We start from the raw sequence: 18,630 nt of genomic DNA, 5'->3' as shown, positions 1-18,630 counted from the left end.
ACTCTCTCTCTGGCCTAGTCGGTCCTGTTGCGTGTTTTCTGTATTGGTTGCCAGTCTTCGCCATAGTGCCCGGATTATGGTTACCTTTCTGTTGGTTGCATCGCTCACCTAGACAGTTCACCTGAGTATTTCTCAGGTGAAGGAGTATGCCTGGAGGCCATGAATAAATTAATCAATGATTTTCTAGCTGCCAGTCTCATCTGTCCTTCCTCTTCTCTTACAGGGGCGAGGTTCTTCTTCATGGAGAATGAATGACATCAATTTGAAGAATCGCTATCCTTTGCCGTTGATGTCCTCAGCCTTCAAAATCTTGCAGGAAGCGTCCATCTTTATGAAGTTGAACTGACACAATGCTTATCACCTTGTTCGGATCAGGAAGGGGGATGAGTGGAAGACAGCTTTTAACACCCATAGGGTCCACTTTGAATATTCGTTCATGCCTTTCGGACTGGTTCGGACTTTACTTAGACGACACTGATCTTTTCCCAGTATTTCAAGGACCACGTCCAGCACGTCCGACGGGTACCTTAGCGAATGCTAGAGAACCGGCTTTTCGTTAAGGCGGAGAAGTGCGCTTTTGGACCCGGTTAAGGTAAGAGCAGTTTCTGATTGCCTAACCCCAGATTCCCACAAATACTTGCAAAGGAGTGTGTGAAAAAGAAATGGGGGAAATGGAAGAGTGGGTGGAGAGAATAGGAGGAGGGAAAGTGTTAGTGAGTATTCAAGACATATATATGTATAGAGGGTGACAAAGGCAATCAATAAAGTTTTTGTTGTGCACTTCAATACGCATTAAACATACATCAAACTCTGCTAATTACAAAATAGTATCTGTGAGTGATCAAAGGTGTTCCCTTTACAAAAAGCTTCACTACGATGTTGCGCTGCTAAGCGCTACGGGGAACAGCTTTAGCTGTGAGCCCAGCTGAATAATGTGTGGAACACGTCAATGAACATTGACCGGAATTTATAGCCTCGGCTGATGTAATCATTAGATGTACCTGAGGCCAGGCTATAAATGGATACGTCACCAGGTGTCGTCAGAAACTCTTTTTTCAGAGCGATTCTGTTTCTGTGTGTTTCACACACCCTGTCAAAACTTTCTTTCCTCTGTTAGGAGATAGAATCAGTTAGGCAGTGTGCAGTGAACGTTTTTCTATTTTTCGCTTCAGTTTCGAAAATATTATATATATATATTTCTAAAAAAAAATTAAAAAAAGAGAGAATGACTGAAAGCCGCAAACGGTGCGTGTTCCCCTCTTCTCGCTCTATAGCTGAAGACGGCACACATCAGTTTTGCTGTTTGTTTGGGGGTAAGAGCACGCTGCTCTCGCGTTGCAGCAGGGCGGGTGCGAGCACTGCGATTTGCTTTAACAGGCAGAGTGCGTCGTGCTCGCCTCGCTTGCTTCCGGGAGTCAGCACTCACGAAAAGATCGTTTGTGGGGCTCGTGCATGGATTTGGCTGAGGAGCAAGAGACAGGTTGACACTCTTTCTCTCACTCTCTCCCCAAACCCAGCTGGTCCTTCACATGATCTCGAAGCGCGTTCCGACGCTTCTTCGGATCATGAGGTGGATCGCGACTCTCTTCCCACCTCCGAGCTTTCCGTCCGCGATAAAAAATCGCGATGCTCGATGTTGTTACTCGTGCGGTTGCCAGATTGGACTGGCCACACGAAAAAGAGACCCCCAAACGCTCCAAATTAGGGGATAGATTTTATCTTCCAGTCTAAGAAAGGGAACGCCTCATGGGTCCCTTCCCTTTCTTTGATAACCTCCATGAAGAGCTCCATAAAATATATATATATATATATATTTTCTTCCCGTGTTCACATACCCTTGACGTCATTATATTCGACTATCGTGGGTGCTGAGGCACGGGGGTATTCAGTGATGCCGCCGGTCGAAGAGACGCTTGCGGGCTATCTCTCGCCGGGCTCGGCATCATCACTTAAGAAGCCCTCTCTCCCCTCAAAGCCTTGTAGGACAACCTCCACTTTAGTGGGAAGGGCTTATCAAGCAGCAGCCAGCAGGCTGACCTCCTGGACGACCTGATTGTGGGTTCTGCGCTTGACAAGCAAGCCTTAGACCCACCTCGGTCCTGACTGAAGGGAGGCTCAAAAGCAAAGCGTGGCAAGTCGTGCTCCTCCTCCCAGGGATTGGGGACAGTCTCGCCGCCCTCGCCAGCCCACGAAGCAAGACCTCAGGACTATAAATTTTAGTAAGAGAAAACCCTGACGGTATTGCGCCTAGATTGGGGGGTAGCTCCCCTCGGGACAGGGCGCGTGCTTCACTTCACCCCTCCCGGTACCCCCTCGAAGCCCCTCCATTCCCGCCACCTCTTGGTGTTTCGGGTTGCAGAGGCTTCCTTCAAAATTGGGTGTTTTCGCTGTTCCTGCATTTTATTCAGGCTGCGAAACACCCGACAACCCCTCAACAGGAAGTGTTAAAATATAATACCCATCTCAGAGATCCTGGCAGCGTGGAAACTTCTGCCGGATATATTCTTTTCTGTGGGTCTTATAAGGGCGTCAGGATTTAATTCTCTCGCCGCTTTTCCATGTTTCAACGGCGTGTTCTCACTACCGTAAACCGGATTTCTTTTGTAAAAAAAAAAAAAAAACTCAATCTCCTGGTTAAAGGGGCCATGGTATGTGTTCTCCTTCCAGAGAGAGAGTTAGGTTATTACACTAAATACTTCCCGTTTCCCATGGAGGGTGAGGGGTGGCGTCTGGCTTAGATCTTAAAGCTTGAACTACCCGTGGGTGTTCAAGTCCAAGATGATGCCTGTCAAGACGGTCGTGTCTCAAGCCCTATAACTCGTTTGGCTGGTCACCATCGATCTTATGACGCACTTCTATACTTCATTTAGAAGTTCTGCCACAACATGGAAAGTTCCTGAGGTTCACTTCCAGGGGCGAAGTCTTCCAGGGTCAGGTTCTTTCACTCAGCCTACCCTTTTTACCCGCACATTCACAATGCATGATGTAGCACTGGCTCCTTGCGACTCCGGGGCATCTGCATTCTGAATTACGTAGACGACTGGCTGATCCTAGCGCAGTTCCAGGAACTGGCAGTTCAGCACAGGGACATCGTCTTAGCTCATCTGTTTCTCTGGGATTGAGGCTCAACGCCAAGAAAAGCGTCCTCTCTCCCACTCAGAACACTGTCTATCGGGGCATCGTATGGATTTCAATCACAATGCGGGCACAACTGTCTCCCGCTAGGATTGAGTCCATTCAGATCACCCTGAGCAAAGTCAGGCTAGGTCAAGGTTGCACTGTTATCAGTATCAACGATTTCCAGGTCTCAGGGCGAACACGTCCACGGTGATCCCTCTGGACCTTCTGCTCATGAGACCGTTTTTGTTGTGGCAAAAGCCAGGGGATTTCATCCAAGGGCCAAAACCCCTGGGCTAAATAGGGTTACGCGCCTCAGGCTTCGTTCCCTTTCTATGTGGTTCAGACCCCGGTTTTCTGCCTTGGGTCCCACTCTAGGTGCGTCTTGTTGTCGCAGACTGCTAACGACAGACGCCTCCCTGACGGGCGGGGTAGCGGCCTTAAGTGGTCGTCCAGCTTAAGGGGATAGGAGGGTCGCCAGCTCGGTTGTCACAGTCACTGTCTCGGGTTGATGGCTGTATTTCTGGCCCTGAAATACCTCCTCCTGAGGCTGCCATGTCTTGGTGCGGGTGGACAATACAGCGGTAGCCTCTTACATAAATCTTCAAGGAGACCCACGTTCTTGTCAGCTGTATTTCTGACACGTCGGATTCTCCTTAGGGCCCAGGGTAAGCTCCTGTCACTCAGGTCAGTTATATCCCTGGATGCCCGTATATGGGAGCAGATTTACGGTCCAGACAGGAAATACCAACGGGGGAGTTAAGAACTCCACCCTAAGGTAGTAGTTGCCCAGAGTTCGCCAGCAAGGGTTTTTGCCTCTTACTGATAGCACCGCGCTGGCCGAACAGGGCTTGGTTCTCGGAGCTAATCTCTTCCCTCAACGACTTGCCTTGGGCGATTCCGAACAGGAAGGATCTTCTATCTCAGGCACAGGGCAATATTTCATCCCTACCCCGAATTGTGGAATCTTTCATGTTTGGCCCCTAAGGGTACCAACTGAGGGACACAGGGCTTTCTCCTGAGGTTATCGAGACCTTTTTAAATGCCAGGCTTTTTCCACTTGGAACAAGTTTGGGTGAGATCTTAGGGCAGAAGAGGACCTCTTCGCCTCTATGGATAGCGCAATGTCTCCTCTACTTCTCCCTGAAATCACCCAGCCCCCTTGGGTCTGGACGTTAAGATACATACATGACCCAGAATGCGTCTGTATGTATTTCTTTCCCCGGTTTATCTGCTCCCGGGAGTCTTGGCAGTGTTTACCAGCAAGGGTCTTGCCTCCTATTAATGGCGCCGCGCTGGCCGAACAGGATATGTTTCTCGGAACTAATTCCTCTCCTCGACTGCTCGCCTTGGGCGATTCCGAACAGGGAGGACCTTCTCATCCTTGGCCCGAATTGTGAAAACTTTCATGTCTGGCCCCTAAGGGTACCAAATGAGGTTCACAGGGTTTTCTCTTGAGATTATCGAGACCATTTCAAGTGCTAGGGCTCCCTCCACTTGGAACTGATCTGGGTAGATTTTACAGGGCAGAAGAGGACCTATTTGCCTCTGTTGATAGCGCAATGTCTCCTCTACTTCTCCCCGAGTCACCCAGCCCCCCCTCCCCCTTGGGAGGGGCTGAACGTATTAACGCAAATGCGCCTGCATACGTTTCCTTTTACTAAAGTTCTTATTACAGAACCAGCTAACTGCCAGTTTGTTTCAGTTCTGGATTTTCTGTAGAAAGAACTGTCAGCGGGCACTTGCCTCGCCACTGCCAGGTTCTGTGTGGCCACTGCGGTTTGCCACGGCTTGGTGGGCGGGGTGCCCTCAAAGAGGCATCCTCATTATTGCCCGGACCTACGAGGCGCGCAGTCAAGCTTCGCCAGTAGGTTTCAGGGCGCACTCTACCAGAGGGCTCTCATCCTCTAAAACCTTGGATAGAGGTCTCCCTCTGCAGCAAGTTTGTGATGCGGCAGGTTGTCCTTTCCGCACACATTCTTTAGATTTTTATAGTTTGGATGTTCTGCACTCCGGGCTCTTATGCCCTTGAGTCGACATCTCAGCTCATGCCTGAACAAGTTTGTGATGCGGCAGGCTGGTCCTCTCCGCTCACATTCATCAGTTTTTATGACAAGTTTGTGTGGCGATAGGGTTCTCTTTGCACACATTCATCGAACTTTATGGGTTAGATGCTTTGCTACTCCGGGCTCTTATGCCCTTGAGTCGACATCTCAGCTCGTGTCTGAACAAGTTTGTGATGCGGCAGGCTGGTCCTCTCCGCAAACATTCATCAAAATTGAATGGTTTTCTTATGCCCTTGAGTCGACATCTGAAGCTCATGTCTGAGACCTCTCGCATTTTTGTGAGTACACTGCACAACCGTAGGGGTCCGGACAGCCCCAAGTGCGGCGGCGTGGGTATTGCATTCCCCGTAGCGCTTAGCAGCGCAACATCGTAGCGAAGCTTTTTGTAAAGGGAACATCTCGGGTTACATGTGTAACCCTTGTTCCCTGAAAAAAGCGGAACGAGATGTTGCGCTGCTTTGCCGCACTGGGACGTCCCAGGACTGCTCTTCAAAAAGAAGTATCCGATGACACCTGGTGACGTATCCATTTATAGCATGGCCTCAGGTGCATCTAATGATTACATCAGCTGAGGCTATAAATTCTGGTCAATGTTCATTGACGTGTTCCACACATTATTCAGCTCGGCTCACAGCTAAAGCTGTTCCCCGTAGCGCTTAGCAGCACAACATCGTAGTGAAGCTTTTTGTAAAGGGAACATCTCGGGTTACATGTGTAACCCTTGTTCCCTGAAAAAAGCAGAACGAGATGTTGCGCTGCTTTGCCGCACTGGGACGTCCCAGGACTGCTCTTCAAAAAGAAGTATCTGATGACACCTGGTGACGTATCCATTTATAGCATGGCCTCAGGTGCATCTAATGATTACATCAGCTGAGGCTATAAATTCTGGTCAATGTTCATTGACGTGTTCCACACATTATTCAGCTCGGCTCACAGCTAAAGCTGTTCACCGTAGCGCTTAGCAGCGCAACATCTCGTTCCGCTTTTTTCAGGGAACAAGGGTTACACATGTAACCCGAGACATTTTTTGTAACAGCAGATGGGTCCAAAAATGGTCATGTTTGGCTCTGGTACAGATGAAATGTGAGAAGAATCTATAAGACCTTTACAGATGAATTGCAAGCATGAACATTTATGAGGGTCCAAGCAACCTCACAGGAGGCTTGTCCTACACTGTGAGACCTTGCTGAATCCATATCTGTTATTTTGTTTCGTTAAGTCTAAACGGGTGACCCTTCACACACTGTTTGTTTGAGAATTTGTATTTGATTGAGAAGGAAAGTGAGCATCATACCTGAGAATAGTAGATGAAGATATGAGACTTTTTACCAGTAATGCCTCCTACAGAGAAACACAAGAACTGCATGCATTGGCCTATTGACTGAATTAGAACCCAACTGCTTAATGCATTCATTTGTCACAAATTAATCTGTACTGTGCAAATTTCCAGAAAGCCACAACAACAACAAAGAAAACACTTTATAAAAATGTACTGAACAGGTCAGATTGTCTATGTAAACTTAATTTAACCCTTTCGCCCATACAATCAAACCAGTGTGATTATACCATGCTGGGCTCAGACTCATATGATCAAACTGGTGTGATCTGCATTCATGCTGCATTTTACCAGCAAAATCAATGACCAGCATTTGTCATAATGAACCAGCTGCTCAAATAGTCTTTTCAACATCACAATATCTTTATTTCTATATGCTACAAACTTTAAAACAATCACTAAATAAAAGTATAAAGCTGTTAATGTCAGAGCGCAATGTTTTAATGCAGCCCTGCGGCCATGTTTTCTGATGTCAAAGAATATACAAACTAGTCAGTCCACTCGAGACTTCACCCATTCCATCCTTCACAAATACTTCTGGGCTGGGAGAGTGGAAGGGTTACGTTCTAGAACCTTCTATGCTCCTCCTTTTGTATGCTTCTATGACAACACAAACTCGAAAATATGGCTACGTCCATAGCCATAAGTGCATTCACGATTGCATCTTATCTATCATAATCAATCATTATAAACATCTAAAAACCACATTATATGTTTGATAATATATAATCTGACATTCAGTGCACCTGCTGTGATATAATCTGTCCCCAGTGCATCTGCTGTGAAGTGTAAGGTAAGATTTATTTTAATTACAGTGCGCACTGAAGATGTTATGAAGGCAGGAGAAGGCAGGGGTGAGGATCTAAATGCGGTTTATTTGCAATATAACTAGACAAACACTGGAACAAATAAAACGTCCACAATGGGAAAATAAAACAAAAACACGAAAGACATCCAAGGGGTACACAGGTTGAGGAAACATCCATGGAGGGCAAAGGTAACGTTAACAAACATCTTCAATAAAACATCCACATTCAACGATCGACAGAGGAATGGAGGAACAGCAGGGTTTAAATACACAGAGACACGATAATGACAAAACGACAATCAGGTGTGAACAATATCACAGTGCTGGCAGTGATAAGGGCTGGGAATCATGGGAATTGTAGTCGATGACGGGTGACACGAGAAACACGGGGCAGACAACCAGGAATCGTAACAGAAGAACTCACGCTGGAAGAACCATCAGAACAGGAGAAACTCAATGTGCGAAAAGGTTAAGAGGTTATAAAGAACAGAATTAATTGCTGAAATACTAACAAGCTGAAATATTAGAGCTCCACAAGAGATTTTAATTGAATTGTCAAATTGTCATTAATTACATTCAGTTTTGCTAATAGTATCATACTGTAGTAAAGTACGAAAATTAGCAACAAGATGATATTGTTCAATTTTTAAAAAAAATGGTATTGCGATATATATAGTTTGTACCGTTATATCATGCAACCCTATAGCATACTGACAAACATTATTTCTCTTACTTTCAAACTCACATACACTACCGGTCAAACATTTTTAAACACTCATTACTTTTTTTTCACATTTTAGAATAATAGTAAAATCAAAACTATGGAATAACATAAATGGAACTATGGGAATTATGTTGCGACTAAACAAAATCCAAAATAATAAATCTGTGTTATATTTGAGCATCTTCAAACTTCAGCACTTTTTACATTTTCTCAACCTACTTCTTTAGGTATCACCCTGGGATGCTTTTTAAACAGTATTGAAAGAGTTCCCATCTATGGTGGTCATTTATTGGCTGCTTTTTTATTATTTGGTCCAAGTCATCAATTTCAAAAACATTTTTTCAATTAAATTTGAGTTTTGTAATGAAATATTGTCTACAAAAATAATTTCAAACATTTAAGCATACGTCTTCAGATCAAAAGAATTTTAAGATCATGAGAAACATTTCAGTCAAGTGTTTCAAAACATTTGACCATAGTGTCCACACACACACACACGCACACACTATAAGGAATAATAACTGTTTAGGAATATAATTAGCGTAATATAGTGGAATTTACAGTGAACACAGAAAACTACATTTAGAGCCCCACTACTCATATTCCTTACTGAGAACTTTGAGATGGGCAATATGTGACCGTAGGAGACCTTACCCAGCTGGGCAGGATGGAACTAAGGCAAATTGTTCTTCAGCATGCCCAGTGAGCTGAGTCCATTCTCAGGTAAGTCACTCTGGGGGTTGAGGGAGGGGGGGGTTTGTTGGCGGGGAGACAGCAGGAAAGTGTGAGATCTTAAAATAGACACTCAAGTTGTGTTGCTGGAATCAGTCCCACACATTACCCTGCTGGTGTTAAGCAAAGTCAATGCTCAAGGAGCAGAGTCTTTATAAACCTCAGAGAAGAAATAGGTGGTTTGGTCTTTGCAGTCCAAACCGGTAGTCTTTTATGGAGAGGAGATACTGAGGTTAACTGTTTGGATTCCACAGATTCAGCAAATTCCCCATCAGGGAATCAGACAGACAGCTGATATGTAGTTATGAGGAAAAGATGAAGGCTTACATATAACAGACAAATAATGAGACAAATGAAATACTAAAATGACACATGAAATAGTAATGAATGATAGAACAGAAAGAAAATGGAAATTGCATTAAGAAATGTAATATGGAGAAAGAGAGAAACAGCAATGAAAGAATCTAGGCAGTGGCTCCTCACGTTATTTGAGCGCAGAGATACTCTTCCTCCGCAGCGGGCACAGAACTTGGTCTGGCAGTAGGAACACAGGTGCCCACACCCATCTGCAAACTTGGTCTTGCGGCAGATGCCACAGGTAGGTGCATCATCTTTATGGACAGCCTGCTGTCGTTTAGTCTCTGCCCCAATCTTCCTCACCTGCTCCTTATAACTCTCAAACTGCTGGTGCAGTGTCCTGACAGACAGAAAAAGGAGCTGGTTAGTTTGTATGTATTGTTAGAAGAACAACAAAATATATGTCTGTGAAAGAGCGTATGACCTGGAAAGCATCATGTTCTATTTAAAAAACATCATATATGTACAACATCAAATAAACTTATTAGCAAATGCTCTAAAAAGGACTTTAGATGAAAAACACACATATTGAATGTGCGATGGACAGTAATGAGCAAGCCTGCAGTGCTTTAATTACAACATCATATTATTTTCAAAATGCCCAGAATATAGGCTAGTGTCTAACATTCGGGAAAGCCAGAATTCAGTCTCAGCCTGCACTCATAGTCTGACATTAAGCTACATGTAACTCTCAGCATATAAAATGCAAGATTGTAAAAAACTCCAGCTGAATTGTAACTTAACTCCACTTTGTTTGACTTCGTTCACTGGAATGAAAAAAAACTGTTAACTAATTGCCAATCAGGCTATGCTGTCTGCTTAAAAAAGTTGGGCTTCCTTCCAGAAACAGATCTCAAAAGGAAAGTACATTAGCATAACAATTATCTTACAGCAAGTGGTTGGCAGCTATAATGACAAGGGTAAAGACACGCAGTTTTTCAAAAAAGCTAGTAGTATATTCATACCACACATTTACTGCGAAGCATCACCTCTGCTTATGGAAACCTGCCATGATCTGAAATGTCCTTTTAAAATCCCAAACATGTATAAAATAGCAACTCCAGTATCCACAGTAACTCTTGAACAAATGCACACTTCCCATGCCTGTTGGTCTCCATAACTAAAAATCAGTTAGCATTTTCTCTTGCTTGCACACATTTGCAATTTCTCTTGTGGAATCAGACAGCAGACTGCAGTCCCAGGTTTTTGTTTTGAGGTTGTGACTTGGTGGAGTCTTGGCCTTTGATTCTGTATAGCAGAGTCAGGATGAAACCGTTACATATGAAGTTGAAGGCGTGGCGACAAGGATGAATCATTGGCAAGAAAATCAAAGAAATAAAATGGACCTCTTCAAGGTTATAGATGCTTAAGAAGATTTGTGGACCATTTTAAAGTGCATTAAGGGACTCATTTTTGGCAAATATCACTGATTTGGCAAATATCTTCTAAATTAGAAAGCTGACAATTTATCAAACAAATTTTCAGTGATTTGAGAATTTGAAAGAGATCAGAATTTTGTATATTTTCGAGAAGAATGAGGATTGTAAATGCAAAATCACTATAAGGCAAATAGATTAACATCTTGGAGTTTACTGCTATATTTCAATCGCAAGAAGATTTTGATTGTGAGAGCTGTTGAGATGGAGAGTGAGGTTGCCCTTGGGTCAGTCTTCTGAGCTGGGAACAGCTGTCACGGCAGCAAGAGACCAGGGCTCCAGTCATCATAGAAACACAAGTAAGCCAGCACTATACTTTTAAATATAAAAATCTCTTCTTGTTGAATGAGTGACAAAAACACATGACTTTTAATCACATTGAGACAAACCAATCAATAATCAGAATTTCAAATCAATACATCACAGGCAACCAATTAAAATATCTTCCTATCAAAAACTTTAAGAAAGCCTATTCCAGTGAACACATTTGGTTAAGCGTTCCATATTCATTTATTTAATAAAATTGACAGACGTAAATCAATAACTTGTAGGCAAAACAAATCCCTCATATCATTCCAAACCCGGTTGTTTTTCTTTCTTCTGTGGAACACAAGTTATTTTGCTTTTATTTTCACATTACTGAAACCTCCTTTGTGTTTACATAAATGATGGATCTATCAGTTCTGGTTAATATTTTTAGAATGCCAGATCTTCAATTGTCCCCTGATGCAAAATCAGTCTCCAGGTAAGAATAATTTATACAGGTCTGAATGAAAAACATTCCTTGTTTTATATATTCTCTATCCCCTACTTTTACGTCCTTGTTGATCTAGTCCATAGATGGCTTCAGGTTGTCCCTTAGACATAAGAATTTCTCTCTCACTCTCTCTTTTTCTCAGGCATGGCCTGTCTGGTAAATATCACTCGGTGATTACACCAGAAGAGTAGGTGTGAGCAAGACAGCAATGAAGAATGGAAAAGGGAGGAGAGAGGAAAAAAGAGACTATTTCTGTTGCCTGCTGATTCCTGTCTGACACCTATATATATATATACACACAGGTGAAACTCGAAAAATTAGAATATCGTGCAAAAGTTCATTCATTTCAGTAATTCAACTTAAAAGGTGAAACTAATATATTATATAGACTCATTACAAGCAAAGTAAGATATTTCAAGCCTTTATTTGATATAATTTTGATGATTATGGCTTACAGCTTATGAAAACCCCAAATTCAGAATCTCAGAAAATTAGAATATTACATGAATTCAATAAAAAAAAAAAAGGATTTTAAATACAGAAATGTCGGCCCTCTGAAAAGTATAATCATGCATATGTACTCAGTACTTGGTTTGGGCCCCTTTTGCATTAATTACTGCCTCAATGCGGCGTGGCATGGATGCTATCAGCCTGTGGCACTGCTGAGGAGTTATGGAAGACCAAGATGCTTCAATAGTGGCCTTCAGCTCTTCTGCATTGTTTGGTCTCATGTCTCTCACTTTTCTCTTGGCAATGCCCCATAGATTCTCTATGGGGTTCAGGTCAGGCGAGTTTGCTGGCCAATCAAGCACAGTAATACCATGGTCTTTGAACCAGGTTTTGGTACTTTTGGCAGTGTGGGCAAGTGCCAAGTCCTGCTGGAAAATGAAGTCAGCATCTCCATAAAGCTTGTCTGCTGAAGGAAGCATGAAGTGCTCTAAAATGTCCCGGTAGACGGCTGCGTTGACTCTGGACTTAATAAAGCACAGTGGACCAACACCAGCCGATGACATGGCTCCCCAAACCAACACAGACTGTGGAAACCTCACACTGGACTTCAAGCATCTTGGATTGTGTGCCTCTCCATTCTTCCTCCAGACTCTGGGACCTTGGTTTCCAAATGAGATGCAAAATTTGCTCTCATCAGAAAAGAGGACTTTGGACCACTGAGCAACAGACCAGTTCTTTTTTTCTTTAGCCCAGGTAAGACGTTTGACATTTGAAGCCCATGTCCAGGACCCGTCTGTGTGTGGTGGCTCTTGATGCAGTAACTCCAGCCTCAGTCCACTCCTTGTGAAGCTCCCCACACATTTGAATGGCCTTTTCCTGACAATCCTCTCCAGGCTACGGTCATCCCTGCTGCTTGTGCACCTTTTTCTTCCACACTTTTCCCTTCCACTTAACTTTCTATTAATGTGCTTTGATACAGCGCTTTGAGAACATCCAACTTCTTTTGCAATTAACTTTTGAGGCTTTCCCTCCTTGTGGAGGGTGTCAATGATGGTTTTCTGCACAACTGTCAGGTCAGCAGTCTTCCCCATGATTGTGAATTCAACTGAACCAGACTGAGAGACCATTTAAAGGCTCAGGAACCCTTTGCAGGTGTTTAGCTGATTAGAGTGTGACACTTTGAGCCTACAATACTGAACCTTTTCACAATATTCTAATTTTCTGAGATTCTGAATTTGGGGTTTTCATAAGCTGTAAGCCATAATCATCAAAATTATATCAAATAAAGGCTTGAAATATCTTACTTTGCTTGTAATGAGTCTATATAATATATTAGTTTCACCTTTTAAGTTGAATTACTGAAATGAATGAACTTTTGCATGATATTCTAATTTTTCGAGTTTCACCTGTATATATATATATATATATGTGTGTCTTTGAACTGCACTCACACACACATTGCCACTCCCTAATGCACAAAGAAATATAACTCCACCAGCATACCTCAAACTCATAAGACTTAGCACACAGGCTTTCAAAAAACTTAAAAATGACAATGGACAAAGAAATACAAATTTGTAGGATGATCAATGAACAAAAGTAAAATGCTAATATTTCCTACAAAAAAGTGTTGAAATTGTTATGTACAGTACATAGACTTACTTAGTATGAAAGTAATAAAAGAATGTTATATTAATATTGTGAGAGCCACTACAGTAGTATATTTAATTTTATTCATACAAATAAACACATTTAGTATTTATGTCTATATTGTCATAAACCTCATAATTGGAAAGCAGGCAAAGAAGAGCAGAGAGAAACACAACTAATGATCAGTAAATGGTAGCTCATTGGTTAGAATCTATTCTTAACCATCATAAGAGACACAAAGAGAGAATAAGAAAGAAAGAGGGGAAGGAAAGAGATAGTGAAATCAAAGTTGTGATATCAATGTAGGAAATGCTAAAGCCATTATGGTTGTTATGGATATCCCTGGACAATTTCTGTATCTTTTTCTCTCTTTCTCATTCTGTCCCTTTTTTCCCTATGATCTGACACCTCAGTATGGTAGCCACAGAGTGCAGATTAAAAATTAAGGAAGAAATAAATGATCAATCTATTCATTTGAAAATAAAAACATGGATAAATAAACCAATTTCTAAATGGACAAATATATAGACACATTTAGTCACAGTCAGATTCATTGGTCAAGGGGTTCGTTCTGTTCAATGCATCTCGGTTTACGGCTCCCTACCATTGTGCACACTCAAGGAGTGCCGCGCTCTGCATAACAGCCGCAGTGACAAATGACCATTACATTTTAATATGCTTAATTTCGGTTTCTTTTACTTGGGCTTCATAGAGCACATACACTGCTCATACCGCTATCAGTATCCGTCCAAGAAATGACAGGCCATCTAACATCTCCTTTGAGTGGCACGTGGGAGAGGGGGTGTGTCTTAAAACTGAGTCAAAAGTTTATTGGTTGCTCCCACTTGTAAACTGACCAGTTCTATTTTTAATCTCAATTGTAAAATTGAGAAAGGAAAGTAATTAGCAAATGGAAAAAGTAAAACATTGACAAATAGATGAAGGCAAGCCACAGTAAAATGAAAAAGAAAAGCAATTGGCAAATAGATGAAGAAAAACAACTGGAAAATGAATGATTAAAAGCAATTGCCGACTGCTTTTTTAAAATGCCATTTAAAAAGTGCATTTAAAAATGACTTAATGTGCTATTTTTTTGTTACATTTAATTGTATTTTAAACATGAATTAAATACATGATTTATTAATGAAAACGTTTAATTGTTAAAAATAATTACCTTTTTAAACATGAAATAAACAAACAAATGTAAATGTGTCTATTTATTTATCCATTTATTAATTGGTTTATTTATTGATGTTTTCATTTTCAAATGATCAGACTGATAATTTGTTTCTTCATTCTTTTTTAATTGGCACTCTGCGGTTTCCATATCACAGATGTGACTAGAGCACATTAGACACATATATACTATATCCATCATATGGTATACAATATTATGAATATAGAGATCTATCTAATTCAAATATTCTAGATAGAAATAATTGTACCATATGAATGTTCTTCAGGTTAGTGGAAACTTTTTAGCATTCATGCATGGGCAGAGCCAAACTTGCTAAGAAAATCATCACTATTACTATTGCTCATACAACATTTAGGGTAGAGATTTGAAAAAGCACTTAAACCTTAGTATTATACTCTGATGCGTAACTTGTCCCACATGTTTGTGCTATGTGTTACGATCCCTGGTTGTCTGCCCCGTGTTTTCCGTGTCGCCGTCACCATGATTTCCGACCTTCATCACTGTGTTATTGCTCTCACCTGATTGTCGTTTGTTATCATCATGTCTGTGTATTTAAACCCCGCTGTTCCTCCATACCACGTCCGCAATTTCCTCGAACTAGCGAGTGCCACGGACTTCCCAGACTCCTCCCTGGTGGTTTTCTTCCGGGCCAACCTGAACAGTTCGCTCAAAGAGCGGTTGCCACCGGCGACGTGCGGCTGGATGCTCCGCGATTTTATTGAGGAGACTCTGCTGGCCTGCGGTTTGCCGTTCACTGTGGGCGTCGTCGAGGAGGACCCTGCCTCTCCTCCCACAGTGGTGACCCCCCATTCATCCATGGCTCGTCCCTTCACGCCTGCCCCGCCTGTCAGCGAGCCAACCCCCACGCCTGCCTTGGTCAAAGAGCCAGCGCTGCCAGCTTCGTCCGACCGGAGGAGGAGGCTTCCGCTCCCCAGTTCACGCCTACCACGGTCAGCGAGCCAGAGCCAACGCCTGCCACGGTCAGCGAGCCAGAGCCAACGCCTGCCACGGTCAGTGAGCCAGAGCCTACGCCAGCCACGGTCAGCGAGCCAGAGCCAACGCCAGCCACGGTCAGCGAGCCAGAGCCTACGCCTGCCACAGTCAGTGAGCCAGAGCCTACGCCAGCCTTGGTCAGCGAGCCAGAGCCCACGCCAGCCGCGGTCAGCCAGCCAGAGCCCACACCAGCCACGGTCAGCGAGCCAGAGCCCACACCAGCCACGGTCAGCGAGCCTGAGCCCACACCAGCCACGGTCAGCGAACCAGTGTTGTCAGCCTCATCCACCCGGAGGAGGAGGAGAAGAGGAAAGGCTTCTGCTGTCCAGCCTCCGCCTTCCACGGCTCCGTCCCCAGAACCTCCCATGGCTCTGCCTTCTATGTTCAGCGAACCAGTGCTCACACATACCACAGTCAACAAGCCAGTACCTGCAACCCCGACCGTCAACGAGCCAATGCCTGCAGCCCCGACCGCCAACGAGCCAGTGCCTGCAGCTCCGACCGTCAACGAGCCAGTGACTGCAGCCCCGACCGTCAACCAGCCAGTGCCTGCAGCCCCGAACGTCGGTGAGCCAGCACCTGTAGCCTCTACAGTCCCAAAGCCAGCGCCTGTAGCCTCGACCGTCCTAGAGCCATCGCCTGTAGCCTCGACCGTCCCAGCGCCTCCCAGGGCTCCGCCTCCCGAGCCTCCCAGGGCTCCGCCTCTCGAGCCTCCCAGTGCTCCACCTCTTGAGCCATCCAGGGCTCCGCCTCCCAGTGCTCCGCCTCTCGAGCCATCCAGGGCTCCGCCTCTCGAGCCATCCCGGGCTCCCCCTCTCGAGCATCCCAGGGCTCCATCTCTCGAGCCAACCCTGGGCTCTGCCCCCTGAGCCTCCCACGGCTCCGCCTCTCAGGCCTCCCAGGGCTCTGCCTCTCGAGCCTCCCAGGGCTCCACCTCCCAGTGCTCCGCCTCTCGAGCCTTCCAGGGCTCTGCCTCTCGAGCCATCCCGTGCTCCGCCTCCAGAGCCTCCCTTAGCTCCGCCTCCTGAGCCTGCTACGACGGCGCCTCCTGAGCCTCCCCCGGCTCCGTCTCCAGAGCCTCCCATGGCGCCACCTTCCATGGCTCCGCCTCCAAAGCCTATCTTAGCTCCACCTCCTGAGCCTGCTACGACGTCTCTTCCTGAGCCTCCCTCAACTCCACCTCCTGAGCCTCCCCCGGCTCCACCTCCTAAGCCTCCCTCGGCTCTGCCTCCCGAGCCTTCCATGGCTCCGCCTCCTGAGCCTGCTACGACGTTGCCTCCTGAGCCTCCCTAAGCTCCGCCTCCAAAGCCTCCCCCGGCTCTACCTCCCGAGCCTTCCATGGCTCCGCCTCCTGAGCCTGCTACGACGTTGCCTCCTGAGCCTCACTCAGCTCCGCCTCCTGAGCCTCCCTCGACTCCGCCTTCTGAGCCTCCCCTGGCTCCGCCTCCGGAGCCTCCCTCGGCTCTGCCTCCCGAGCCTTCCATGGCTCCACCTCCTGAGCCACCCATGGCTCCGCCACCAGAAAAATTCATGGCTCCACCTACCTCGGCTCCGCCCTCGAAGTTCCCCATGGCTGTGGTCCTGAGACTGACTCCCAGACCTCCCAAACCCATCCTGTGGCCGACTCCCAGGCCTCCAGACCCTGTCCCTGTCCTGTGCTCCCCGTGGACTGCTCCCAGGCCACCTGACCCAGTCCCCATCTTATGCTCCCCGTGGACTGCCTGTCTGCCCCTTGTGCCCCCGTGGACTGCCTGCCTGCCCTCTGTGCCTCCTTGGACTGCCTGTCTGCCCCTTATGCCCCCTTGGACTGTCTGGTTGCCCCTTGTGCCCCCTTGGACTGTCTGGTTTCCCCATGTGCTCTCCTTGGTCTGCCTGACACCCCCCCCCCCCATTCCTTGGACGATTTTGTTTTGTATTTTGTGTATTTTTTGTTCTGTTTCAGGAGCGTCTGGAATCCACTCCTCAGAGGGGGGGTTATGTTACGACCCCTGGTTGTCTGCCCCGTGTTTTCTGTGTCGCCGTCAACATGATTCCCAACCTTCATCACTGTGTCATTGTTCTCACCTGATTGTCGTTTGTTATCATCATGTCTCTGTGTGTTTAAACCCCACTGTTCCTCCATTCCCTTGTCATTCGTTGTGTTGATGTTTCGGAAGGTACCCAGAAAACATTAGCAACCACATTGCATCGGCCTGGCAAACTCCCACTACACCCTAGCATCTTGATTTTTGGTCAAACAAGCACTACTCACATTTTCTTCAGAAAATGTAAAAATCAAGTTACCTTACTAATAAAAGTTAAATGCAAAAGATGAAATTAAATGTTGGAATTCAAGATAATAGTCCATGCTGATTAAGACCAAATTTTACTTTTCAGTTTCCCTTTAATGTTAGTATTTAAAGTGCTGTAGGAAACCTTGTATGTGGCCCACACTCTCTATGGTTCATTAAAGCAATAAGCCAGTGAAGCCGTGCTTTACAGTGAATTTAGAACAGCTCCGCGTCGTGCCTAACAATGCCCCTTAGCTGTTCTAAATTCACTGTAAAACACGGCTTCACAGACTTAATGCTTTTATAAAATGGTTACTCCATAAAAATATTTAATATTTATGTTGTAAATTCTTTGTCTTATTGTCCATAACTTCTCTTGTTAAGGTATTGGGTTACGAAAAACGTCTCGGTTACATAAATAACCTCGGTTCCCTGAGACGAAGGGAACGAGACATTGCGTTTACTAACGCATATGAGGAGTGCCTTCATACATGACCTATTTGAAACCTCTCTACAATAATGCCAATATTCTAATATTGGCTATGGTGTTTGAGCCCCACCAGTTTTGGCGCGAAACTGGCCGCTCGTTTTGGTGCGAACTGACCACTATAAAACAGGTGTACACACACCACTTCCTCAGAATTTCTGACTGAGAATTGCTCGTGCCTCAAGAACTCTGAGTCTTGTGGTGTTGCTAGCATTCGCAATGTCTCGTTCCCTTCGTCTCAGGGAACCG

The 18,630-nt window shown here is 44.9% G+C and overlaps 1 protein-coding gene across 1 annotated transcript in view; it reads right to left on the bottom strand.

Annotated features, from left to right (window-relative positions):
* The window catches only part of LOC127651227 (regulating synaptic membrane exocytosis protein 1-like), a 225,545-nt gene that overhangs the window by 161,156 nt on the left and 45,759 nt on the right, over positions 1 to 18,630 (bottom strand). The window contains exon 2 of the mRNA XM_052136967.1: positions 9,267 to 9,480. Coding sequence (XP_051992927.1) covers positions 9,267 to 9,480 — 214 coding nt within the window. The remainder of the gene's footprint in view (positions 1 to 9,266; positions 9,481 to 18,630) is intronic.

Source organism: Xyrauchen texanus, chromosome 11, assembly GCF_025860055.1.
Source record: "Xyrauchen texanus isolate HMW12.3.18 chromosome 11, RBS_HiC_50CHRs, whole genome shotgun sequence".
Classification (NCBI taxonomy): domain Eukaryota; kingdom Metazoa; phylum Chordata; class Actinopteri; order Cypriniformes; family Catostomidae; genus Xyrauchen; species Xyrauchen texanus.
Note: the sequence above shows the minus strand (reverse complement) of the source record. Positions and strands in the feature narration are given on the sequence as shown.